The 27861-nt window shown below is 42.5% G+C and overlaps 1 protein-coding gene across 7 annotated transcripts in view; it reads left to right on the top strand.

Moving 5' to 3' along the window:
- COL4A3 (collagen type IV alpha 3 chain) overlaps positions 1-27861 on the top strand; it is a 113375-nt gene that overhangs the window by 42237 nt on the left and 43277 nt on the right. For all 7 annotated transcript variants that reach the window (XM_075132214.1, XM_075132215.1, XM_048864168.2 and 4 more), the window contains 15 exons: positions 1212-1274; positions 1847-1882; positions 2007-2048; positions 5650-5727; positions 7149-7211; positions 7441-7497; positions 9831-9875; positions 10646-10699; positions 10998-11039; positions 12422-12509; positions 13634-13669; positions 18126-18290; positions 19552-19644; positions 20837-20932; positions 25627-25697. In XM_075132214.1, coding sequence (XP_074988315.1) covers positions 1212-1274; positions 1847-1882; positions 2007-2048; positions 5650-5727; positions 7149-7211; positions 7441-7497; positions 9831-9875; positions 10646-10699; positions 10998-11039; positions 12422-12509; positions 13634-13669; positions 18126-18290; positions 19552-19644; positions 20837-20932; positions 25627-25697 — 1029 coding nt within the window. The remainder of the gene's footprint in view (positions 1-1211; positions 1275-1846; positions 1883-2006; positions 2049-5649; positions 5728-7148; positions 7212-7440; positions 7498-9830; positions 9876-10645; positions 10700-10997; positions 11040-12421; positions 12510-13633; positions 13670-18125; positions 18291-19551; positions 19645-20836; positions 20933-25626; positions 25698-27861) is intronic.

Here is a 27861-nt window from a genome sequence, read left to right as displayed (position 1 = left end):
GCACCTAATTAGTGGAGCCACGCCTGCAAAGCTCCACTAATTAGGTAGGTGGCCCTTCATTCTCTTGTGTGCGGCCACCCAGGCGCACACCTTAGAGGGAACTGTCTGCAGACCATCTGTGGAGCTCACGGACCACTGGTGGTTCACAGACCACAGTTTGAGAAGAAATATTCCATCTGGGTGGTTATTCCATAACTGTCCACAGAGGGTATGTCTAAACCGTAAGGTAAACTCAGGGTTTGATCTCAGGCTAAAGGCCTGTTCTCTCTTCCATCTACATACAAATCGCACTAACCCAGGTCACGGACCCAGGGTGCCAAGACCCACAGGGTAGAGGGTTCGAGCCTCAGTCAAGCCGGGAGCCAGGGTTCAAGCCCTATTTTTTTGCAGTGTAGGTGCAGTCCCGTTGGACTCATGTTCTGGGAGTCCACCAAAAGTATCCCACAATCCCATGGGCTGATTTCTTTGTTGTCTGGACAGTCAAGTTTGGTGGACAGTCAGATTTTCTCATACTGCTCCACAAACAAAGGGCTAGAGTGGCTACATATTGAGAGGACACTAAGAAGTCTGGGATAATGGTGGTTGGACTAAGGCCCACATAATGCTGTGTAGATCCTGGAGCCCCAGGTTGGGTCCCAGGGTCCAACAATTTCTAGCGTGGGGTTTCAAATGAGTGTAGATGCTCAAGCCCTAGGTTAACAAACCCGAGGTCTACTAGCTCTGGGCTGACATTGCAATGTAGACATACCCTAAAGGACTGACAGCACCTTCCTTTGGATATGGCTGTTTTCACAGACAGGATTCAGGATTATTAGGAAGACTACTGGTTTGATCCAGGATTGCAGTTCTTTTGTTCATAAGCAGACCTGCCCAATTTATCGCAAATTTGACCAAGTAATATTTGTGAAATAGCTGTAATGATTTCAGTGGAAAAACTGTAATTTTTCCATTGAGCGTTTTTGGTTCCATAGTAATAAAACCCATACTTAAAAGGTTATTTTTATCATTAATATAAAGACATTAAAAACAAAAGCCTAGATTAAATAATATTTAACTGAAACATGAAAAGAATAAAATTAAGAGATAACTTTGCTTCTATGACTGTAACTCACTCTCCAGTGCCCAGATATTTCCATGCATAGTGGATCATTTATATTCTTGCATTTTCTTAACATCAGGAAATTTATTCTCATTTCTTGTTTAATATAAAGGGTGAACCAGGTCCTCGAGGACTCCAAGGGCTAGTTGGACCACAAGGCCCTCCGGGATCTTCAGTGAGTATAAAATCAGTATATTTTTATGATTTAAGGCTGGGTGTTTCCAAGGAGCCGAAGGGAGTTAGTCACCCATTTCCCAAGAATATGTGCCACTGATTCCTATAGTTTGAAAATTCCATGAGTATGTAAAATCTGTAAATTCATGTGTCTGACAGATTTGTTTTTATTTTATTTTTTTATGTTTGCTAATTAAAGAATAGATTTTCAAGAGTAGCTTCAATTTGTGTGGATATAATTTTGCATCTTCAAATAATTGCACATATATTTTTTAAATTCACATTTAATTCCAGTTATACACATAGTGTTTGCACTTGCAAATCAGATGTTTGGACATACTACTGATATTTGTATCCACAATGAATTGCAGGCGCAATAAATAAACCATGGCAAGACCTGGCTGAAAATCTGGCACCAGAAGCTTGATCCAGAACCCACTGAAGTCAACGGAAATACTCCCATTGACTTCAGTGGGCTTTGAATAAGGCCCTATATCAGGTCTGAGGATTCTACTATTTACTATTTTACTGTTCTGTTTTTTTTTTCTTTTCATTTCATTTTGTTTTCTCTAGGGTGTTTCAGGGAGAATGGGACTTCCAGGACGTAAGGTATCCTGAGATTTGCTATAAAAATTAAAACTCTTAAATCTAATGTAACATCATTTTTTCATTCATTATTTATGGGTGCTTTTTAAAACAAGAAAAAAATAATGTTTTAAAAATTCTTTTGTAGGGTGTCATGGGGATTAAGATCATAGGAACCAAAGGAATACAGGTAACTATGTAATATAATTATAACATTAGAAAGTTTTGCTGTGGATTTCTTCTTACTATGATGAAATCTTTTGAAGAGGAAGTACCATGAAACAAAAATAATTTGCTCTATATATGTGAATGGAGAATCTTTGCAGACTACTTTCACTGGAATAAGGGGACAAGGTAACATTAAAGGACAAACTCTCTTCACATAACTGAAAGATAGAAGCAGGCTAACAGTTTAAGAGGAAGCTTAACTTCTTGGAGCCAGTCGTCAGTATTTACTAATAGAAAGTATTAATGTGGTTTACATTACATTAGCAATACAGTGTTTGGAAATCCTGTTCCTCCACTAGCCAATTGAATAAGAAATAAAGTTGAGTTGAATAATAAATAAACTAATAATAGCTGTCATTCTTAGATGCTCTGATCCTGCCTTTTTAAGTGTTGATCTTTGTGGTGCTTTCTGAAACTCCAAGAATATCTTCCAAGAAAAACTCCAGTGTTATAAAAATAGGATGTTTTGTCACTCACACTGTTATATATCACCCCATGATCAAATGTGCCTCAATGCAAATTACAAGTGACCATAAGCAAATGTATTGTCTCGTAGACCCCAATCTTGCAATTGGATCCTGGCAAGTGGATCTTTACATCCATGAGGAGTCCCAGTTTAGTCATTGGAGTCCTCATGAATGCAATTATTTGTCTGTGCAGATCTGATTACAGGAGTTGGGCACACTGAAATTAATGTTAGTTATGTAATCACCTAGCTGGTAAACATATTTATTGAAATTGTCTTGGCTAAATTCCTAAAAATGGAACTGATGACCTCAGGTGACCTTGACTCTTCCAAATTCTAGCTAGCTAGCCTCACAGAAGACATTACTATATTTCTTGTAAACTGTTACTGATAACATACGCAAAATAACACATGAATGGCTGAAAGCTGTTTAAAATGCCTGCTGATGGTTTTTAGGATTTTTTCTGTTCTCAGCAGCCCTCAGTGAAAGAGTGTACTAAAATTCCAACATTTTAGGTCAAATGTGAAAGCTGATAGTGTGAGGCAGCAATCTATTACAGCCATCTATCTGTATTCTATTAGGCTGCAGTCTTTAAAAGAATTTAGCAAAGGGACTGTGTTTTTACTAACAGGTTAACGTCATCAGAGTGGGAGAAGAACTCCAACTGCTATGAGGAGAGATTCTTTAAAAAACTATTAGGGAGAAAGTGATGCTATATTGGTTTTGTAGAAACTGCATTGGAAACAACATTTATATCTGTGAGCTATTTCTAGATACTGTGATGTAAATAAACATACACACCTCTACTCTTCTGCTTGTAGAAAAGACAGAAATAACATTCAAAGTAATACACTTTCTGTGCGTCTTTTTAAGTGAATGGGGGGGGCGGTGAATAAGTAACTGTATCTACAGCAAACAGGAAAAGATTAAGAATGAGCTCTCAAAACTGGATACTCTCATAAAAAAACAACCTTCCACACAAACTTCCTCGTGGCTGAACTTTACAAAAACTAGACAAGCCATTTACCACACACACTTTGCTTCTCTACAAAAGAAAAAGGACACTAAACTATCTAAACTACTACATGCCACAAGGGGCCACAGCAGTGGTTCCCTTAACCCACCCAGCAATATTGTTAATCTACCCAACTATACTCTTAGCCCAGCCGAAGAATCTGTCCTATCTCGGCGCCTCTCCTTCTTCCCCTCCACCCCCACGAACGTGATACAGTTCTGTGGTGACCTAGAATCCTATTTTCGACGTCTCCGACTCAAGGAATATTTCCAACACACCTCTGAACAACATACTAACCCACAGAGACCTTCCTACCAAGACTACAAAAAGAAGGATTCTGGGTGGACTCCTCCCGAAGGTCGAAACAACAGGCTGGACTTCTACAAAGAGTGCTTCTGCCGCGTGCTCGGGCTGAAATTGTGGAAAAGGAGCATCACTTGCCCCATAACCTCAGCCGTGCAGAACACAATGCCATCCACAGCCTCAGAAACAACTCTGACATCATAATCAAAAAGGCTGACAAAGGAGGTGCTGTCGTCATCATGAATAGGTTGGAATATGAACAAGAGGCTGCTCGGCAGCTCTCCAACACCACTTTCTACAAACCATTACCCTCTGATCCCACTGAGGGTTACCAAAAGAAACTACAGCATTTGCTCAAGAAAATCCCTGAAAAAGCACAAGAACAAATCCACACAGACACACCCCTGGAACACCGACCTGGGGTATTCTATCTGCTACCCAAGATCCATAAACCTGGAAATCCTGGACGCCCCATCATCTCAGGCATTGGCACCCTGACAGCAGGATTGTCTGGCTATGTAGACTCCCTCCTCAGGCCCTACGCTACCAGCACTCCCAGCTATCTTCGAGACACCACTGACTTCCTGAGGAAACTACAATCCATCGGTGATCTTCCTGAAAACACCATCCTGGCCACTATGGATGTAGAAGCCCTCTACACCAACATTCCGCACAAAGATGGAATACAAGTCGTCAGGAACAGTATCCCCGATAACGTCACGGCAAACCTGGTGGCTGAACTTTGTGACTTTGTCCTCACCCATAACTATTTCACATTTGGGGACAATGTATACCTTCAAATCAGCGGCACTGCTATAGGTACCCGCATGGCCCCACAGTATGCCAACATTTTTATGGCTGACTTAGAACAATGCTTCCTCAGCTCTCGTCCCCTAATGCCCCTACTCTACTTGCGCTACATTGATGACATCTTCATCATCTGGACCCATGGAAAAGAAGCCCTTGAGGAATTCCACCCTGATTTCAACAATTTCCATCGCACCATCAACCTCAGCCTGGACCAGTCCACGCAAGAGATCCACTTCCTGGACACTATGGTGCTAATAAGCGATGGTCACATAAACACCACCCTATACCGGAAACCTACTGACCACTATTCCTACCTACATGCCTCCAGCTTTCATCCAGACCACATCACACGATCCATTGTCTACAGCCAAGCTCTACGATACAACCGCATTTGCTCCAATCCCTCAGACAGAGAAAAACACCTACAAGATCTCTACCAACCATTCTTACAACTACAATACCCACCTGCTGAAGTGAAGAAACAGATTGACAGAGCCAGAAGAGTAACCAGAAGTCACCTACTACAGGACAGGCCCAACAAAGAAAATAACAGAACGCCACTAGCCATCACCTTCAGCCCCCAACTAAAACCTCTCCAACGCATCATCAAGGATCTGCAACCTATCCTGAAGAACGACCCATCACTCTCACAGATCTTGGGAGACAGGCCAGTCTTTTCTTACAGACAACCCCCCAACCTGAAGCAAATACTCACCACACAACTCAACCACATACCACACAACAGAACCACTAACCCAGGAACCTATCCTTGCAACAAAGCCCGTTGCCAACTGTGTCCACCTATCTATTCAGGGGACACCATCACAGGGCCTAATAACATCAGCCACACTATCAGAGGCTCGTTCACCTGCACATCTACCAATGTGATATATGCCATCATGTGTCAGCAATGCCCCTCTCCCATAGAGTATTAACTTTATTTGAATCATCTTTCTTTTTATTTTCAGGGTGAACCTGGACCAACAGGACCCCCTGGGCCCCCAGGAACAGTTATTGTGACTTTAAGCGGACCAGATCATATGAAGGTAGTAAAATAATTATTTATAAACCAACTTGTGTGTTTTACCTTGAGCCACATTTGCTTTGGGTCATATACACAGTTGCTTTGCTCTGGGTCACAAGACAGAAGTGTCTCAGTATTTATACTGTTGGTATTTTATATTTATTCTATTTTTTCCTTCAGAGCCCAGCCCCCTCCTAAGCACACCTTCATATGTCATATAGAATGATACAGGTCAGCTTAGACATACGGCCTCTTTCCATCCACATCTTTATATTCCATGCACCCCCCACACATTAAAAATGAAATTCCTCTCAACTTTTTGTCGAACATGTGTTGAACCAATAGAACATTGAGAGGTTGTGCATTGAATGAGACTGTCTTGGCAATTGAAAGGACAGTCTTGTGACTGAATCACTGGTCTGGGACTCAGGAGGTTTAGATTCAGTTCCCAGTTTTGCCACAGACTTCCTGCATGACCTTGGGCAAGTCACTTGAACTCAGTTTAGAGTTAGGTGCCTAACTTGCTTAGGCACTTTTGAAAATCCCACTAGGTACCTAAATAGCTTTGAAAATCTGGCCCTTAATGCCTCATTTCCATATCTGGAAAATGGAGATAATAATATTTTCTTTCTCCCGCTCTTTGTCTTCTCTATCTAGATAGCAAGATCTTCTTATTATATGTTCATACAGCAGTGATAGATGAGGCAACAATACCAATATGCACATGTGCACAGTGCCAATGGGATGTTAGTGATCATTTGTAAAAAGCCTGTTGTGGAAACAAAAACCAGTGGGTATGTGCAAAATAGAACACTTTCAACTTGGCCAAACCAAATGGATTTTCAGTAGACTGAGAAAGGCTGTGTTGACCTATAGCCCATGTCCCTGACAAATTTCAAGTTTTTATCCCAAATCACTGAGGCCCAGATCCTCAAAGGTATTTATTAGGCGCTGATATCCGATTGAAATCAGTGGGAGTTAGCCACCTAGATACCTTTGAAGATCTGAGCCTGAGTCACTAGAGCTGTTCCAAAAAGGCTCACAAAAATATTTTTATACAGGTAAAAGTGTATTTTTCCCCCTTTTCACTTGAAAACAATTAAACTGTTTTTGTTCAAACTTTCCAAAAAAATTGTACTCAGGTTAAGAACAAACCTGGAAAATTTCAGCCCAAGAGGCAAACATCTGAGAAAATGATTGGTCCCTTGATTTGCAAATGGCAAATCACCTCAATCACAGATAGTGATAAAAATTGCCAACTTTTCTACCTGCTTAATCAGGCTACTAACATTATCTCTGCCTTACCCAGATCAAGCTTTTACTTTGTTTAATTAAAATGTGTTTGTAATTTTGGGTTTCCCTGTGTATAAAACACCTAAGAGTTTTTTTGGAGGCACTGAAAAATCTGAAAGACTAAATAAATATTTTATTTTGTTGTGACAGGACTTGAAAGGAGAGAAGGGAGAGAAAGGATCAAGGGGTCTCCCAGGACCTGTTGGGTCATTGGTAAGTGATCAAAGTAAATCTCTCAAAATCCAGGACCTTCATACAGCATCACATTCACATGGAAAATGTTGCTATGTGGAGTCCATATTTATACTCCATGGTCTAGCCATCAATTAAGATCTATTAACAGAGGCTGTAATCAGACTTCATTGTACAACGTAATAAAATAATACAAAATGTATTAAGGTGCAAAAATGTGAATCTGAAAATATGTGTGGATTTGTTACAGGGTTCTCCTGGAGATTTTCAAAGTCAAAAAGGTGACCCAGGAGAGCCTGGCCCGCAGGTACGTGTGAAAAATTAAACACTTTAAAGTGCCATTCTTCTCTGAAAGCATTTCTGTGTTATTGTGGAGTTCCAGCTTTGTCTTTCAATGACTTCCAGAGAAAATTTACTAGGCTTTTAGGTGAAAAGAGATTTTTGTCCAGTGAACTCAACCTGGAATCTGAAAGTCAAGTGAGTATTCTTTCTGGCACATGCTTCCTGAGCTGCACTTAAAGCTCAGTTGAGGACGCACTTCTGCATATCATAGAGCAAAGGTTTTATGGTTGGAACTTGGTCAACAGTTCTGTTATGATGCATGAGCCAGAAAGGAATCCTGCTCACTCTCCAATCGATGCAGTGACTGTGCAATGCTAGCAGAAGTAAAGATATTTTAAGTAGACATATTTTTGTCAATTAAGGCAGAAGACATGACTCTGAATACATTCCACTCCAACACGTCTGTGGAGAAAGGAGCCATATTTAGTTACTTTTCTTACCATATCAGTACTTCATACAGTTTCAAAGGACTGATTCCAGTGTTTGAAATATTACATGTAAATAATAAGACTGATAGCAATGAAGGTATAATGAGGTTAAGTTTATCTCTGCACATTTTGAAAAGAGTTTAATAGACAGGTGTGAATGCTAGTTTTTATAATATTTGTAGGAAGCATATAGATTTGAGAAAAAACAGGAAATGTATTCAAAGAATCAGTTATCAGCCTTTGAGCCTGCTAATTTTGCTAAGCCTCCTCACTTACTTATAGTGTGATCCTGCAGCCCTTCCTCACATCAAAGTCTCATGGGCTTCAATAGCTTTAATTATATGAGTAACAACTGCAAGACTGGGCCTGTAATGTGCTTAGATTGAATTTATGATGATTATGGGGTTCTCTGAGATCCTCTGATGAAAGATGCTATTTACAGTAATTTGCGATATTATTTTTATAAAAAGGTAAATTATGAAAAATCTCTTTTCTGTTTAACTTCTTAGTGCAAAATAGTAAATGTTTATGTTGCCCAACAGGTCAGAGCTTCTCATGATTCCTCCTCAGCCTCCGCTGCTTCTTCCCTTCACTGTCTCTCCTTCACAAGTGCACTTGTGATGGCCACCCTCTTGGCCAACACTGTGAGGCTTGAACCAGGGGGCTCCAGAGCTAAAAGCATGAGGGGTTACTCCTTCAGCTAAGGAGCCAAGCCTCTGCTGGGAGCTGTAACAACTCACTTCCTCTGTGAGTTGTCACTAAGAGGGCCCTGAACACAAACACACCAGAGGGTACATGCTGTCCTATCAGACTTGCAATCTCAGTGTCATCCTTGACTCCTCGCTCTCCTTCCGTTCCCACATACTATTTCTTGTTAAGTCCTGTCATTCTTTCAGTATTCCCCTCTTCTCTCTAGTGCAAGTGCTCATCCCTTGGCCATCTTTTGCCATGTAATCTTTTCCCCTCTTCAGTATATCCAAAAGCTGCTGCTAAACTGAACTTCCTCCCCTACTGCTCTGACTGACTCACTTTCCACCGACCTTTTATTCTTTCACTGACTCCTCTCTTTCTTGCATCAAGTTCAAGCTCCTCATCTCACCTTCAAAGTGCTAAATAACCTCTTGTTTGCCTACATCTCTCCTCCTGTTTCCTCCTATTCTCCTTCTGCACACACACTCTTCTTCCTAGGCCTCTCTTTTTAATTATTGTTAATATTTTTTATATTTATACTGCAGTAGAAATTAGAGACCAACCAATCCAAGGCTTTGTTGTGCCAAACTCTGTACATACACATAGAAAATTACAGTCTCTGCCCCAAATAATTTAGTTGTCTTCTTCTTCCACTCTTACTTTGACACTTTATTTCCTGCTTGCACTATGTTCGGAACAGTCTCCCAATTCTTTTTCACCAAATGGCTGCTCTCACTTTTCTCCTTTTCAAATCATTCCTTAAACCCATTTCCTGCACTCATCTTTTCTACCTTATTTCCTCAGCTGTCTCCTTTATCAGAGCTGTTATCTTGTTTACTGTTTTGTCTTTTGTTTACCTCACTTCAAAGGGAATCCTGCAGGTCAGTGGGACTCTGCTGGTGAAAGAGGCAGCATTTACCACTCCTTTGTAGGACTATTAGCTCTTCAGTCTGAGGAATGTTTTACTCTGTGTTTTGTAAAGCTCTGTGTACGCTGGCAGAGCTATAAGTGATTAGCAACAATAATGTACATTTTAAAATAACTTAAATCTCTGTCCTAGAGCCGTAGGGATAGAAAGCACAGACATGAGTGCAGAATTTAGCCATTTGTTTTCCAGAATGCAGCATTACTCGTGACCTTTTTGTGATTGTGCACTTTTTCTTTTTCTTTTTTTTGGTAGGGTAACCCTGGAAAAGATGGTACCCCCGGTCCACATGGCTTTCTGGTAATGAAGACACCTTTTAATTGTTCTGTTATATTAATAAGAGCTGCGTAAGTGTGACAGGATTGTATCTCTGTGTTACAGCTCTTCTCTACTTCAATTTGTACTTGAAATGTACATCTGAATACATTTTGGAACTGTATTCCTATACACCAAGCTTTGGGCCAGAGATCCAGGCACAGAGGGGATGCTTTGCATGCAGTCTTCCCTGCAGACAGGGGGCCCGGCTGCCTCTGTAGCACTCTTTTCCCTCCAGACCCTACACAGACCAGCACTGTGTTTAAGATAGGGCAGCCTGGACAGTCTCTAGGGAGGAGTGTTTGGGCTGGGGAGATTCACGTTGTCCTCCATGCAGCTCTGTCAAAATGAGTCAGAAAAGAAAATACAGCTGATAATGTGCTATCTTATCCTCTTCAAAACCCTTGGGAGTCGTGGGAGCAACCGCAATCAGAGATGTCCCAGTAGCAAAGCTTCAGATGGGCTACAGTGCACTGAGGGGAGACCCTGAGGTGGCTATAGCCAGTATGGGATAGAGGGCTTCCATGCAGATGTACTTGTCTTCCTGCAGATGTCACTTGATCTGCCAGATTTGAAGGTTGGGCTTGTAGGCATGTAAACCCCTCCCTCAATAGGATGATGTGGGGAGATCTCTATACAGGAATTCTCACAGGGATTTCCTCTCCCTGAGCCACTCACACTCTTTTTTCCATCAGTAGGAATGATCGAGGCTTATAGACTAACCCCTAATAATAATTCTGTTCTATCATCTACAGGGAGAGAAGGGTGAACATGGCTACGCAGGATTGCCTGGCAGAGCAGCCACTAAGGCAATTACGTAATATCCTTGTTATTTTGGGGTTGGGTTTTCTTGTTTGTTTATTGGATTTTGGCTCATATATCACTGGACATACAGTGTTCATGCAGTGACATGGCAAAAAATGACAGTAAGTGAAATAATTGAATAAACACCATAAATAGCTATCCACTCAGCTCTACTTAATATGAAGTTCATCTTAGAGATCTGTCGGATTAACATAGAGTTGATATTCAAAACGCTGTGAAGGCTTGTGAGTAATTTGTTTTTAATGTATCTAACTGATGGCCCATTTCTGTTTTCTCATGCAGGGGAGGAAAGGAGACATTGGCCCACCAGGATTTCCTGGTCCCGTAAGTGCAAATTATGCTTGGATTAACATAGTAGTGTCATTTTTTTTAAATGTTCAAATAAAAGTAATCCCCATGGTGCCATGACTAAAGCACTGCTGTCTCAAAATATGGAGTCAGTGAGGCTCTCCCCCCCCGTGTGCAGAGCTCATTGCAGGAATGGACCGTGAGAAGCATGCACCTCATTCATTTCAACTGGAGAGTTAATTGTCATGAAGCAGCCATGAAAGTTCACAATAGTTAAATTTCCAAAGTGACACCATAATCATGTCTAGAACAATTGCTGCTAGTTTTTAAATATCAAAAGACTTTGCAAACTAGAAGCAAAATCATCTCATTGATGTATGCATGCTGTTTCTGACTTTCCTAGAAGCCCATGTACATGTCTGAGGGCAGCCTTTGACTCCAGTTGCTTACATGCAGTTCTTTTTTAAAACATTAACCTGTTTGTATCATCTGGCTTAGCAAGAGCTTTGTACAAAATAAATAAATTAATAAATGAAAAATATTTGTGAGCTTCAAGCTCAGCCTCTGACATTTCTTTAATTTCAGGGCTAATATTCATGTTATGTTGTGTGATTTATACGTGACTCACTATACTGAGTCTGGTTAGGCAATGGTGATCACTATTATCTGGCCACTGTTGAATGAAATACATACAATGGTTTGAAAGGTGGCTGATGTTCAACTTTGTTTATTCACCTGGAAAATAATGCACCAAGGAGCAATAACTTATTGTTGTCTCTAAGTTCCAGTTTTGCTCATGCACATGTTTCATGCAAACTTGGTAGCACTGTACTATTATCATTAATGGGAACATCCGTCCTTTATGTACATGTAATACATGTAATACTGGCTTAACGTTTGTGAATGTCTCCAACTTGCAGCTTGCCCCAGTGACTATACTCACAGATGACAGAGTTCTCCTTCAGTGCAAGTAGTGCTGAAAGTCCCAGGACTGTCTGCATGTATGTGGCCATAGCTCATTACACATGTATAGATCCTAACTTCAAATACAGTGGCTTGTGAACAATTATTCTGGAATTAGCAATGAGCAAACACAAGGTCTCATGATGTCATAAGGTCAAAAGAATGGGCTAGGTCCCAATATTTCTCCCAACAGAACAGCCAATCTCGAAATAATCGGTATTGGTTTAGCTGCTGTTTAGCATCACCCAGCCTCTCCATACCCTGTGTCTTTCAAGTAAACTGAAGGATCCTGACAAATACAGGAACCTCCCTCTGCCTACATGACCTGGGGTTTGAGAGTTAATGGAAGAAATCAGGTGTATGTGAAAGCAAATTACTCATGTCAAGCACTTGTTATGGGAGACTGCCTTTCTCTTTAGTATTACTGTTCTTTCTCTCTTGCTGTCTCTTTTAAGACAAAGTATTATGATGAGGTGGCTGGTGAAAAAGGAGATGAAGGATATCCAGGACCCCCAGGACTTAAAGGTCAACCTGGCATACCTGGTGAGAGAGCTTTGAAAACTATAAACATAATAGAAAAAGAAATCTATGCCAGGGCTTGATCATGCACAGCACAGGGAGGAAGAGTTGTCACAAGGACCCTGAGCCTGCACTCATGAGAGTGCCACTGTACAGCCACCAAATTACTGCCATCAAGTAGTAGAAGTGAGACCGAAGAGGCTCATAGCTAAGTGCCCGACTTGTATTCTGAGCATCACAGTGAAGGCCATATTCAGAATATGGGAGAAGGGACACAATGACCCTGACACTTACTTCTGTTCTTTTCACCCTTATTTGTGTGCCCCTGCTCACACTCTTACTGGAACACATCATCATCAACACATCTTTGCCGCACACCAGGCAAGGAATTGAAAGATGAAGGCCATAATCCCTAGGAAAGGGCATTTATTTCACACTAATTTTCATTATCTTTTTCCCCATTGTCTCATCCTGATTTTAATGCATGCCATTCGGAAATGGTAAAGGCATCAGTTTGTTTTTTTTAATTTGGTAATGCTATAAAATGAAAACATACTGGCAAAAATAAAAAACAAACCCTGTTCAGTTTGTCATTCAGGACACGTCACAGTGTAGTGAAGGGTTTGTGTGTTAAACTCTGACACCATAGATGCAATTTGTTTGCCTTGTATCCATCCTCACCAACCCTGACTCTATTCTTTAGAGCCCAAATCCTGTAAACGTTTATACATACAAGTGGTCTCATAGAGTTCAATGGGGGCTACTCACCTGTATAAAGTTACTCATGTTACTGAAGTCAGTGGGAATTGAGGGCACCCAATACCTTGCAGGGTGCTCAACGCTTGGCCTATTAGTAATGGTCTGATCCCACAACTGTTGTGCACATAAAACTCTCATTGCATGTCAGTGGCAGTTCTTTGTGAAACAACTGCAGGACTGGACAAATGACAAATCCCTATTAGGCAAAATCAGATTAAAAACTCAGAGTTCAAAATATGTGTCAAATTTTGTTTTTTAAGTCAAAATTGCTATTCAGCCTTATTATACAATCCAGCGTGTAGTTAAAAACAGCAGCACAGGTATTTGAATAGTGAAAATCCAATGTATACAGTGGTTTAATTCAGATTTTTAATATATTTCTTTTGCAGGGCCAAGAGGTCCCCTAGGTGTGACAGGAAGACCAGGTATGTGTCATGAACCAACAGCACGCTAAAAAGCCTAATGCCATATTCGTTTTGATTATTTTACTTAGTATTGTGAAGGCAGCAATCATTTCTCATGTATGTCTACGCTGGTGTGCATACCCGAGTACTAGATCATGTGCATGCAGGTGTAATCCAGGCAAACCCACCTGAGAGTGCACCTTTGTTGTGCTGGTCACACATAGAAAACCACATCCACACTGCTGCTCTGGGTACCTGAGTTTAGTGCTACTGTTTTAGGGGTCGTATTCCAGTATTCTTTGCATCAGATGGAGCCACTCCAGGAACTGATATGTGGTGTGTTCTTGGTACCATGTTCCTTTCCTTCCTGAACCCCTGTGCAGAAGACGTTTTTCCCCACCTTCTTACATTTACCAGTGGCACTTCCAGGTCATGTCACCTCTCACCCAGCGAAGGGCAACAAAAATGATTAGGGGTCTGGAACATATGAGTTATGAGGAGAGGCTGAGGGAGCTGGGATTGTTTAGCCTGCAGAAGAGAAGAATGAGGGGGGATTTGATAGCTGTTTTCAACTACCTGAAAGGGGGTTCCAAAGAGGATGGCTCTAGACTGTTCTCAATGGTATCAGATGACAGAACGAGGAGTAATGGTCTCAAGTTACAGTGGGGGAGGTTTAGATTGGATATTAGGAAAAACTTTTTCACTATGAGGGTGGTGAAACACTGGAATGCGTTACCTAGGGAGGTGGTAGAATCTCCTTCCTTAGAGGTTTTTAAGGTCAGGCTTGACAAAGCCCTGGCTGGGATGATTTAACTGGGAATTGGTCCTGCTTTGAGCAGGGGGTTGGACTAGATGACCTTCTGGGGTCCCTTCCAACCCTTATATTCTATGATTCTATGATTCACGTCTGTCTGGTCAAAACAGGGTCAAAGTCATGGATCCTTTGGAGGAGCTGCTCCTGCACCTGCTCCTTCTGTGGGTGAAATGTTTATGCAGTGGCGTAGGTGCTCAGCGAGATGCTGGGTTGCATTTCAGGAGCATTTTCTGAGATGTCAAAACCAGCAGGACTTGGGGGATGAGAATAATTAATTCATGGCAGACTGGACAGACATGAAGAATGCTCCTCTTGCCAGAAAATCCCCTTGGTTTACCAACGCTTCTAGTGCAGGAGAAGTAGCACAGTGTGGCGTGATCACATCTTCTTGCAGACTTGGGGAAACCAGCAGTGGCTCCAGAACTTCTGCATGAGGAAAGAGACCTTCATGGGGCCATGTGAGGAACTAGCACCAACCCTCCGGTGCCCGGCCACTTGATGAGGAAATTTTTAGTGTGGCAGTTCTCAAACTGTGGGTCGGGATCCCAAAGTGGGTCGCAACCCCATTTTAATTGGGTAACCAGGACTGGCATTAGACTTGCTGAGGCCTGGGCCCAAAGCCCGAGCCCCGCCACCCGAGGCAGAAAAGTCCTAGGTGGTGGGACTCAGGTTACAGGCCACACGCCTGGGGCTTAAGCCCTTGGGCTTCTGCTTTGGCCCCCTGCCCTGAGTGGTGGGGCTTGGGCTTTGGCTTTAGCCCCCCATGCGGGGTGTTGGGGCTCAGGCAGGCTCAGGCTTCAGTCCCCCTTCCGGGGTCATGTAGTAATTTTTATTGTCAGAAGGGGGTCGCGATGCAATGAAGTTTGAGAACCCAAGCTTAGTGGTACGGACAGCTAGAGGTACATAGCAAACTGCTTTGGTGTTGGCAAGTCAGCTGTTGGGGTTGTGAGAATGGAGGTTTGTGAAGCAATTAATTGTGTGGTTTACCCACTGATGGTGGACATAAGAAATGTTCCTGAAGTAATAGCTGGCTTTCAGAGGATGGGGGACCCAAACTGTGCTGGGGCACCCAAATTCCACTAGGTCCATCAATGGCACTCAGTTGCCCATAGTTTGCCCGACAAAAGGGGCTAGTGAGTATGTGAACCACAAAGGATACTAATCCATCATTCTTCAAGGCTTGGTTGACCATAGAGGCAGGTTCTTAAACACTAACACTGGAAGTACGGGAAAGGTTCACGATGCCAGGGGGTTGAGGAGATTTGGCTGGTACTTAAAGGGGAAGCAGAAACTTTATTCCCAACAAACTATATTGTTATGAAAGGTGTATCTGTGACAATAGTTATTATGGGGGACTCCACATACCTGCTTCTGCCATGGCTCATAAATAAGGCTGCAAGTCTGTCATGGAGGTCACAGAAGTCACGGTTTCTGTGACTTTTCAGGACCTACGTTACTTCTGCTGCAGCAGTGCAGCTGATGCCCTGGCTGCCTGAGCAGCTGGAGCAGCCCCAGGACTAGCTGCATGGGCTGCTGCTCGGCCCCAGGCAGCTTGCCCCGGGGGCCGCCGAAGCAGCAGCGGTCCCAGGCGCTGCCCTGCACCACCCCACCCCCACCCTGCAGAGCAGCCACAGGACCCCGAGCGGTCCCCCTTCCCCAGCACCACCCTGAGCCTGCCAGAGCAGCAGCAGCACGTTGGAGCCCACCAGAGCACCTAAGATTTAGTCATGGGTATTTTTAGTAAAAGTCATGGACAGGTCACAGGCCGTGAACTTTTGTTTATTGCTCGTGACCTCTCCATGACTTTTACTAAAAATATCCGTGACTAAAAGGTAGCCTTAGTCATGAAACTGTATAGTGATGTCAGGGCCTGGGAAAAGGGAATTCAATTTCGAGCTCAGCAGCTGCAGGATGGTGGTGGAATGTGCCATTGATAGGCTTAAGGCTACATGGTGCTGCCTTCAAACACGTCTGGATCCCAGTGTGCTCAATGCCATTTATATAATCATGACCTGCTGCACACTGCACAATATCAGTGAGGCAAAAGGCAAGTATTTCCACATGGAGTTGGCTCAGGACATTGATTGTATGCAAGCCCAGTACAGGCAACCAGCTCCATACTGGTGCTGGGTCCAGACTTGCAAGGGAAATAAGGGTTGATAGATCCTTGCAGTGCTGGGAGAAAGAGGATGATGTCTGACTTGTGCTGCTATTGGGGGCACTTTGGTAGCCTTTTGTAAATCTGCTTTAACCTTAAATGAAGGTACATGCCAAAATTGATACAGGCCCCAAGAGGCTTTTTATTATTTTAGTTTTATCTGATTTGCACTTGCTGGGATTGTCACTGTGCTTGTCACAGTTCACGCCGGTATATAATTCATTTCAACAGTTTTCCTGGAATGTGTTTACCGGTTGGGATGGGGACAGTTGAAGTAATTGCATGATTGTTCGGATTGTCACCCCATAAGTGATTGCCCCAATTCACCCACTATGGAACCCCTCTAAACAGATTTCCTGAAGTGTGTTTGTAACGTGGGGTGGAGTTGGTGCTGGGGACAGTTGCGGTCATTGGTGATTTGTTGTTTGGATTTTGCTTGTGACTTGCCTGAAGTGTAATAAAGAAATTACAAAATTTCTTATTTTTTCCCTTTGATTGATAATATAGTAAATATTTGTAAAATTTTCACCCTTGTTCAAGTCCCAGAACTTCCTGTACTGCTGTTTTAAGTCTTCATTCTTTTTCGGCACTGAGCAGCAGAATGATCAATGCCATACTCCACCAGCCTTCTAGAAACATGAGTGTTTATGGGGCTGTCCTTGCTGCACCAGGTAAAACTGTGCTGCCAGCTGCACTCCTGCCAGATATTTATTAAAATTCTAGAGTCCTTCTAGAGCCAACTAGGGCTAAAGGGGGCTCCACATGGCCTGGGCTAGGGTTCAAACCAATGAAAGGGGAGGGTGAGGGACCAGTCAGCTCCCTGCCTGCTCAAGATAGCCAGTGAGTGGCCAGGGACTCTAAAAGGGAGGGGCACTTCAGTTTCCCCTCAGCATATGTTCTCCTCCCCTGTTCAACTGGAGCTGTCCCAATCACTGCTGGCCCCATCAATTTTCCTACCTGTTGAGGCAAGTGGGTGGTATTTTCAGCTGTAGTAAGCTTTGGAGACTGCAGCATCCTACTTCCAATGCATACTGGGGGAGTGAGGAGAACTTGATACCTGGAAGGGCAAAAAGATATGGGTACAGGGAATTGTGGGCATGGGAGTGGAGAACTACTGAGATTTGAGACCTAGTTACTGCGCCTTCACCACATCAACCTGCAAAGTTGGATGGTTACAGCTGACCGGAGCACAAACTCACACCTTCAGACGAGCTAACTAGCTTGGGATCTATCCATCCTGAGATGCACGTTTCAGGTGTTTTGAGTCTGGACAAGGTTGGGGGCGGGGGACGGTTGAGCGTATCCTCACTCCTGGATACATGTAAAGTCGGCAGTGTACACATACCCTAAACGGCCAAAACTCAACACACATTTGAATGATAGAAACAAAAGTTCTAACGTGCTACACCTTCCCGTGTTACAGAACACACTTTTAAAAAACTCTTATTAGCTCTATAGGTTCATCTAGGATCCTGAAATTAAATAACAGTTTTATCTTTTGTTAGGTGTATCGAGACCTGGCATAAATGGTCCACAAGGATATCCAGGACTGAAAGGAATTAAGGGAGAGAGAGGTCAGCCTGGCATGAATGCTGTGGGATCTCCAGGACTTCATGGGTTTCCAGGCAGACCTGGCTCTGTAGGATCACCAGGTCCTCCAGGACAGCCAGGTACAGCATAGAACTTGTGTAACTGTGTATATAATGGACCAGATTATGGTCTCAATTGCACTGCTACAAAGACAGCGCTATTTCAACATCTGTGGAATTGGCTGGTATCACGGAGATCAGAAAGCTGGCCTAGTGTCTTAACACTTCATGAGAAGTGACTTCTTGAGAATACTCTGAATAGCCTGGTTGAATGGGATTTCCAAAGAGCAAACGTGATGTGCATTATTAACAAAAACGTTGCGTGTAACAAGGTGCTGGGTTCCATCATTATTCTGAGATTCTGTACAAAAAATGTAAGGACTTTCCAGCAATACAGGGGAGTTGGACTTTCTGTACATGGGTGACAGTATACATCTACTGCACAGTGAGGAAGAAAAAATAGGTATGAAGAACACTCTGGTGATGTTAAAGGAAAGCCTATTTGTGTGGTTGACATTTCCAAAATTTCAGTAAATCTGGAACAGTAAATTCAACAGGACCCAATTCAAACCCTATTGAAATCAATGGCAAAGCTCTTACTGACTACAATGGGCTTTGAAGCAGTAATTCTGTGTGAGAATACGCCCCTTGCAATGTTGGTAAGTGAGAAATGGGTGATCAGCTGAGTAAGTGCAGGTTATAAAATTTGAGGAAGATGCAAACTCAGTGGGATTCAAATGAGTGTGCAACATAGAACAAATTTTTTATTCGAAGTAGCAATTCATGGTAAAGCCAAATAAAGAGTACTTTGTTTTATAAACAGTAGGGCTTTGTAATTTTTTTTCGCCCAAGTGTTACTGGTGGAAATACGTTATGCTATTTGTAAAGGCTTTTCTGTTGTTTTGAAAGAGCTGAGAATGCCAAAAGCAGCGCTAATGAAGAGACAGGAGCAACATAAATTTGGGGTTCAGAGTTTCCCCTTTCATACCGGGAGCTTTAATTTATTTACTTCTCATCCAAAATAAAAGTACAAAATCTTTGTCTGGAATCACAGAACTATGTTCTTTAAAGGTCATCACCCCATTAGCACAAACATACCCACCAGACCACATGAGATTTACTGCTGCTTTACCAGATTTTTCCTCTGGTACTTCCATGTACAGGGCCTTGTCAGTCTTTCTCCAAGTTTTCAGATGTGTTTAGCGTAAGATTGTTCTTCCTTTGAGCCCGAATATCCTCTACAACCCATCATGATGGTGTCTATCTCTCTCTCTCTTTGCAAAACCTAAAACTCTTCGAACAGTCTGCTAAATTAATGTTGTCATACTCATCCTATCATCAGGTAAAGTAACGTTTGAAACGCACCCACCAGGAGTTCCAGGAAACCCCGGATGTGTGGGACCTCCAGGACTTCCAGGAGATAGTGGAGTGAAAGGTCAGCAATCGTGTGTGTGTGTGTGCGAAAATATGTTCCTAGAATTAATTTACTATTGATTCAGATGGACCTACAAGATGCAGAAATTCATTTAACCTTTCTATCGAACAAACTGTTCCATGTTCAAGAAAGCTGCTGTAACTTACAGAAAACAACTGAGCTGAAAAATCATATTCAGTCAAGATTCAATAGAGAGCTGAATGTGATCATTCTACTGTTTATCAGCCAAAATAATTGGATCTGATTCTGCTATACTTCATTTTCATGTGAGTGTAACTCCACTGAGTGCAGCATGGTTTCTACAATATGCACACATGTGTGAGATCAGGATTGGGCCGTGTTGTGATTGACATGAACTGATCATTTCTTTTCAGCTAAAAACTGAGATGTGTAGATGGATTAAAAATTATTATGCTGATTCTGGCTATTCCTTAGGAATTACCAATCAGAAATTAATTAATTAATTAGTGTTAGCAGGACTTCTCCATGTCTTCCTTGTGGAAACAGCAAGAGGGCCAAGTTCCCCCTTGCTCCACCAAGATACTGGAGCCAGATAACAAAGATCAATTCCACTCAGGACAGTCTGGGGAAGGGAGAGTCACACACTCCCACAGACTTCACCTCTTCCTTCCATGTAAGAGAGGAGGCTGGAAATGAGGTCCCCATGCCTGGGCCCTTCTGTGTCCCCCTGCAGATCGTACCACAGGGACTACTGCAGCTTTGTGTTTTCTAACATGCTGATGATGACAACGTCTAGGGTCAGCCAGCCTATTGTGGAGCCACCATGCACAGGAGTTAAAGGCCTGGGCACACCTTCCTCCTGCTTTACAGGATTTGGCTTATTGCTAAAATGACAGATTCTCAGCAGAGTACTAAAATAGTGAACAAAAAACAGGCTATTGAAACTGGGTGATCCTGTCTTTTAATTGACAGTGCTGTAGGCTCTGGTGCCAAGAGATAAGAAAGTCTGTATTTAAAAGGATAATAATCCTTGATTATTGATGATTAATGATTAATATGAAGCTTTATTCCCAGTGTTTTCACTCCTCTTTAACCCAGGAGATATGTTAGGTAGTTGTGCCTAGCCAGCTACTCTCTTTCCAAATAATAAGAGGGCCTGATGCAAGTTATTCATTGAACACGGAGGTAATTTGCCAGTATAGCAATTAATGAAGGTATAATTTTGTTCCAGGTGAAGAAGCAAGTCCCTGTAATCAATGCAGTTATATACGAGGAGGACCTGGACTTCCTGGTGCTCCTGGGCAAGATGGTCAAGAAGGAGTTACTGGTAAAAAGGAGTTGGCTTTTCTATACTGTTATTGGGAAATGCCAGTGTTTCTTCATGCACCATCTTTAGCTGCACAAATCCAACAGCTTTCCCTCAATTACAATGAGATACTTCTTTTAATCTACACTCAAAACTGTCTGAAACTGGAGGTTTGGGGCCAGGGACTGTATATCCAGGATGTAGGGCTTTGATTTTGTGGTCCACTTTCTCTGGGAAGAGGGGGCTGTACTGTTTAGATTGGTTCCCTTCCTATGGAGGTGGAGGCTATCTCCCTGGGGACAGGTTGGCTAAGATAGTCAGGAGGGCTTACACTGAGAGCAAAAGGAGAAGGTAAAAAAAGAGCACTCAGCACAAAACTGAGATGTTGATAACAAAATTAATCAAGAAACCACAGGACATGAAAACAGGACTTCTCCAATTGCCTATACTGTACACTAATGCTAGGAGCCTAGTAACAAACAAGAGGAATTGGAATTGATCATTTATGAGCATAAATTCGATTTAGGTGGTATTACTGAAACCTGGTGGGATGATTCGCACTATTGGAATATTAACATCAATGGTTATAACCTATTTAGGAAGGATTGCCTGGGGGAAAGGGGAAGGGGAGTGGCACTCTGTCATTACCTGTTTCCAAGTCACTGTTAACTCAGAAGAAAATTCATTTGAATGTTTACGTATCAATGTCCTAACACAGAGGTTCTCAACCTTTTTCTTTCTGAGCCCCCTCATCCTGCTGTAAAAACTCCACTGCCCACCAGTTTTCTGGTTTTCTGCATATAAAAGCCAGGGCCAGTGTTTTCTGCATATAAAAGCCAGGGCCAGTGTTAGAGGGTAGTAAGTAGGGCAGTTGCCTGGGACCCCATGCCACCAGGGCCTCCACAAAGCTACGTTGCTCATGCTTTGACTTCAGCCCCAGATGGCAGAGCTCAGGGCCATGGGCTTCAGCCCCATGCCGTGGTGCTTTGGCTTTCTGCCCTAGCCCCAGCGAGTCTAATGCTGGCCCTGCTTGGACCCTCTGAAACCTACTTGTGACTCCCCCAGGGGGCCCCCGACCCCTGATTGAGAACCATTGTCCTAACAGATAAAGCACAAGATGGATTACTGGTGTCTCCTACAGACTCCCAAATCACACTAGGGAACAAGATGACTGCCTCCTTACACACCCATCTATAATGTTTATGGGGAAAAACTGTGTGATCATGGGGGACTTCCATTTGAGTGACATATGCTGGAGGTCTTATGCTGCTAGTACTAAAACATCCTTTGAATTTCTAAACATTATAGATGACAATTTCCTAATAAAGTGTTGCAGCCAACACATGGGGAACTCTTTTTTAGACCTTGTCTTAATAGATAAAGCGGAACTGATCACACAATTAAAAGTTAATGGTAGCTTATGTATTACTCCTGGGGGAATTCTGTGCCGAAATCATACCTTCCGCAGATTTCTTGGCTCCTGTGCAAAAAAAATGAGGAAGCAAAGAAATCTCTGGGAAACACATGACACTCCTCTTCCCTGGCAGCCTGGGCACATCTGCTGGGAGCAGCTGGCACCAAAGAGCAGATCACCGTGGGGGAAGGAGGGAAGCTGCGTGCATGTTTCTGTGGAGAGACATTAACGGAGTAGGGCTGGGCGCAGTGCCTGGGTGTGAATGAGGGAGAGAGACACACTCTGTCCCTCTTGCTCACTGTTGCTGCATCCTGGGCTTGGAGGAGTAGGGCTGCAGAGCAGAAATGTAACAACTAAGCAGGGAGGTTGCTAATGTTTCCACTGTTAGTTAATTGTTCCCATTCTTAGTCAATTAAGGCTCCTTTACCTTGCCAGAATGGTGTAAAGGAGCCTTATTATAAATGACAGTAACTGAATCCTCAGCTAGGAAGGTCTATGTGCTTTCTCGCTTTTTTTTTCTGTGCCAGAGAGGCACAATGGGGTCAGATTACAGCTCAGGATCTATTTTGCTTATCCATTTAAAAAAATGCAGGACAATGATTAGCAAAACTGTGACTTTCACATGTGAAAGTCTGAACAATTTAAAGGGACATTCTACTTTACAGAACACTAAACACCAAAATAAAAGTAATGTAATTTAAATGAAAATCCAGGATCATAACTGGAATGCAGGGTTACCAAGTATTTGTAATTTAAATTTCATGTGTTTAGAAAATGCTGAACAGTTGTTGTGATTTTTTTTTCTGTATGGTAGTTTAAATAAATTACCAAAATAAGTGAAACTGGTGTGATTATATTGCATTATTTTGATAAATAAAATGTGCAGAATTTTGGATTTGTTTTGGGAGGTGCAAAATTCCCCCAGCAGTAATGTATGAGTGAACATAACTTGATCACATATATAATGTGCCAGCAGATTAAAGTTGAGACCAGTATTATATATATATACTTGGTGCTTTAATAGGATCAGTTTCACAAAGCTGAAAACAATTATGAGCCAAATCAGTTAGAATCATAGAATCATAGAATATCAGGGTTGGAAGGGACCTCAGGAGGTCATCTAGTCCAACCCCCTGCTCAAAAGCAGGACCCATCCCCAATTAAATCATCCCAGCCAGGGCTTTGTCAAGCCTGACCTTAAAAACTTCTAAGGAAGGAGATTCCACCAGCTCCCTAGGCAACGCATTCCAGTGTTTCACCACCCTCCTAGTGAAAAAGTTTTTCCTAATATCCAACCTAAACCTCCCCCCCTGCAACTTGAGACCATTACTCCTTGTTCTGTCCTCTTCCACCACTGAGAATAGTCTAGAACCATCCTCTCTGGAACCACCTCTCAGGTAGTTGAAAGCAGCTATCAAATCCCCCCTCATTCTTCTCTTCCGCAGACTAAACAATCCCAGTTCCCTCAGCCTCTCCTCATAAGTCATGTGTTCCAGACCCTAATCATTTTTGTTGCCCTTCGCTGGACTCTTTCCAATTTATCCACATCCTTCTTGCAGTGTGGGGCCCAAAACTGGACACAGTACTCCAGATGAGGCCTCACCAATGTCGAATAGAGGGGGACAATCACGTCCCTCGATCTGCTCGCTGTGCCCCTACTTATACATCCCAAAATGCCATTGGCCTTCTTGGCAACAAGGGCACACTGCTGACTCATATCCAGCTTCTCGTCCACTGTCACCCCTAGGTCCTTTTCCGCAGAACTGCTGTCTAGCTATTCGGTCCCTAGTCTGTAGCTGTGCATTGGGTTCTTCCATCCTAAGTGCAGGACCCTGCATTTATCCTTATTGAACCTCATCAGATTTCTTTTGGCCCAATCCTCCAATTTGTCTAGGTCCCTCTGTATCCTATCCCTGCCCTCCAGCGTGTCTACCACTCCTCCCAGTTTAGTATCATCCGCAAATTGGCTGAGAGTGCAATCCACACCATCCTCCAGATCATTTATGAAGATATTGAACAAAACCGGCCCCAGGACCGACCCCTGGGGCACTCCACTTGACACCGGCTGCCAACTAGACATGGAGCCATTGATCACTACCCGTTGAGCCCGACAATCTAGCCAACTTTCTACCCACCTTATAGTGCATTCATCCAGCCCATACTTCTTTAACTTGCTGACAAGAATACTGTGGGAGACCGTGTCAAAAGCATTGCTAAAGTCAAGATACAATACATCCACTGCTTTCCCTTCATCCACAGAACCAGTAATCTCATCATAGAAGGCGATTAGATTAGTCAGGCATGACCTTCCCTTGGTGAATCCATGCTGACTGTTCCTGATCACTTTCCTCTCATGTAAGTGCTTCAGGATCTCATGTAAGTGCTTCAGAATCAGGATTGATTCTTTGAGGACCTGCTCCATGAGTTGGGACAATGATGATTGAGAATCATTTCAGAACACCTTACTAGATGCCCAAAAAGCCACAATTGAGGAAGAAGGCTGTGCTGATTAAAAAACAAACCCGATTTAAAGGGAAAGTTAAGGCAGCTATAAATAAATTTACCGAGTGTCATGGTGGATTCTCTATGACTGACAATTTTTAAATCAAGACTGGATGTTTTTCTAAAAGACCTGCACTAGGAATTAATTTGGGGAAGTTCTCGTGGACTGTACTATAAAAGAGGTCAGACTAGATGATCACAGTGGTTCCTTCTGGCCTTAGATTCTATGAAAGTGCTACAGATTGGAGCTGAATATGGAGACCTTCAGTCTTAGAATAACCTGCTGATTTAGGGAGGCAAACTCCAATCCTTTTAATCTCACAGAGCGTGAACTCCCTGCCCGCCACCACATACACACACATAATTTTTCCAGTGGAACAATTAGAAGGAAACTAGCCCAGGAGGAAGAGTATGACATCTTGAAGGAGTTCAGTTCCTTGAGAACACTGTGGAAGTATATGGAATTAATTCAGTGTCAGGGAGTCAGAGACTCAGGGAAGTTGTCAATACATGAAAATATTTTTCTGGCAGGGAAAACATTTACCTAGGAAACCTTTAGTAAGGAGCCTGTATTGTAATTTTTCTAGGAAATTAATAATGGGGAGGAAGAAATTCCAAAATAACAAGTATACTGGAGGGATTTTGTTATATACCCACCAGCCATCCGTTTACCAATGTATCTTCCAAGGCAGTTTGTTGATGTGCGTTGTATCCGAAAGGCAGCAATTCTCTGTATTGTATGTTAGTACCAGAGCCTGTCAAATCAGTTTTTCATTCATTTATCTTTCACCTGTCACAGGTAGACAAGGAATAGGTGGTCCCAAAGGATCTCGAGGTTCTCCAGGGGGACAAGGTCCTTCAGGTCCTCAAGTAAGATTTAAGTTAAATGGGTTTTTCAGTTGCAATATTGAATTTTCGTGAGCTGAGAATCATAGTGTCTAGTTATATTGCCATATGCAGGATATACTGTTACTATTTTAGCTTGATGGTTCCAGGAAGGTGGTACTTTCAGAGTCTAGATTTAGGGCTAATTTAAGTTGTAATTAAAAAATGGGGAAAAAATGTGCTTTAGCTTTTTTCCTTGTAAAGATATCCTCAAACATATGAACCAGTGTAAACTGATCACTAGGGTGGGAAGTGTAACATACATTTTTCCTAAATATTTCAAGGGAATACACATCACCATGAATACTACAATGCCTGGGCTGGCCATTGAGCTTCATGAAATACATGCTCACTGGTCCTTTGATTTTTTGAAGTTCTCCAAATCAGTGCATGGTTATGGGGGCAGTGCTCCTCACATTGTCACTCATGGTGCTCTGTCTGTTATGTGCTCCTCTCCCAGCTGACCACCCATAGGCCATATCCTGAAACCCATTACGAGAGGCTACAATCTCGGTAATGTGAGAGGCAGCATGACCTATTGAATTTTAAAGGGAACTAAGAGCAAGAGCCTTCTGTGTTCAAATTTAGGCTTGACCCTGACTTCCTCTATCATCTTAGTCAAATCTCTCTATCTTAATGTCCTCAGCAGTGAAATAAAGATGGTAATGACGATACCTATCTCACAGTCAAAGGTGGTTGTGGAGACTAATTAGTTAATGTTTTTAAAGCGTGTGTTTAAATTCACGACATACATCCCAAACTGCATATTTATTCAGATAATTGTCCTTTATAAACCTGTTCTTAATGCTGGTGACCATTCCTAGACTCCAGTGCAAGCCATGGGGTTCCATTTCCCCTACAAAGCACTGGAAATGTTTGACTGGCTCACCCCAAAATGCTAAGGGCAGCTCTGATTCTTAGGAACTCTGGGATGCATTGTTCCCTCAAGCAGGCACAGTGGCTCCTTGAGCCCCAGAGAGTGCATGAGAAGCTAGCTTTATGCTTCCTGTCAGGGTTCCCTCCCCACTCTGAACTCTGGGGTACAGATGCAGGGACCCGCATGAAAGATCCCCCTAAGCTTATTTCTACCAGCTTAGGTTAACAACTTCCCCAAGGCACAAATCTTTCCCTTGTCCTTGGACAATATTGCTGCCACCACCAAGTGATTTAGACAAAGATTCAGGAAAAGGACCACTTGGAGTTCCTATTTCCCCAAAATATCCCCCCAAACCCCTTCACCCCCTTTCCTGGGGAGGCTTGAGAATAATATACCAACCAATTGCTTTTAATAAAAGTACAGACCAGACCCTTTATGTTTAGGACACTAAAATCAATCAGGTTCTTAAAAGAAGAACTTTATTATAAAGAAAAAAGTAAAAGAAGCATCTCTAAAATCAGGGTGGAAGGTAATTTTACAGGGTAATAAAAAGATTTAAAACACAGAGGATTCCCCTCTAGGCTCAACTTCAAAGTTACAAAAACAGGAATAAACCTCCCTCTTAGCATAGGGAAAATTCACAAGCTAAAACAAAAGATAATCTAACACACTTCCTTGCTATTACTTACAATTTCTGTAATTTTAGATGTATTATTTCAGTAGGAGCTGGGTTACCTGCTTGGTCTCTCTCTTTGTCCCAAGAGGGAACCAACCAAGCAAACAAAACTTTCCCCCTCCTCCCCAATCTCGATTTGAAAGTATCTTCTTTTCCCATTGGTACTTCTGGTCAGGTGCCAACTAGGTTAATTGAACTGATTTAATATGTTACTGCATACATAAAGGTTGTTACCCTTCCCTTTGTATTTATGGCACTGCCCTTTTAGAGGATGTAAAGTCATAGCTCCATTGGCTGGGGCAGGAGACAAAGATTCCCTCAAAGCATCTTTAGGGGATATGCCTTGTGTCTGCTTCAACTTGCACCAGCAGTAGTGACTCCCTGTTAATTAATTAATTAATTCTTATTATTTTATTATTATACATATTACAGTAGTGCCCAGGAGTCACAGTCATAAACCAGGATTCCCTGTGCTGGACTCAGTATAACTAGGACCTACCAAATTCACAGCCATGAAAAAGGCATCATGGACCGTGAAATCTGGCCTCCCCCGATGACATCTGGTCTTTTGTGTGCTTTTACCCTATATTATACAG

The sequence above is a fragment of the Caretta caretta genome, chromosome 9, assembly GCF_965140235.1.
Source record: "Caretta caretta isolate rCarCar2 chromosome 9, rCarCar1.hap1, whole genome shotgun sequence".
NCBI classification, from domain to species: domain Eukaryota; kingdom Metazoa; phylum Chordata; order Testudines; family Cheloniidae; genus Caretta; species Caretta caretta.
The sequence above is the reverse complement of the archived record's forward strand: the minus strand, read 5'-3'. Positions and strand labels throughout refer to the sequence as shown.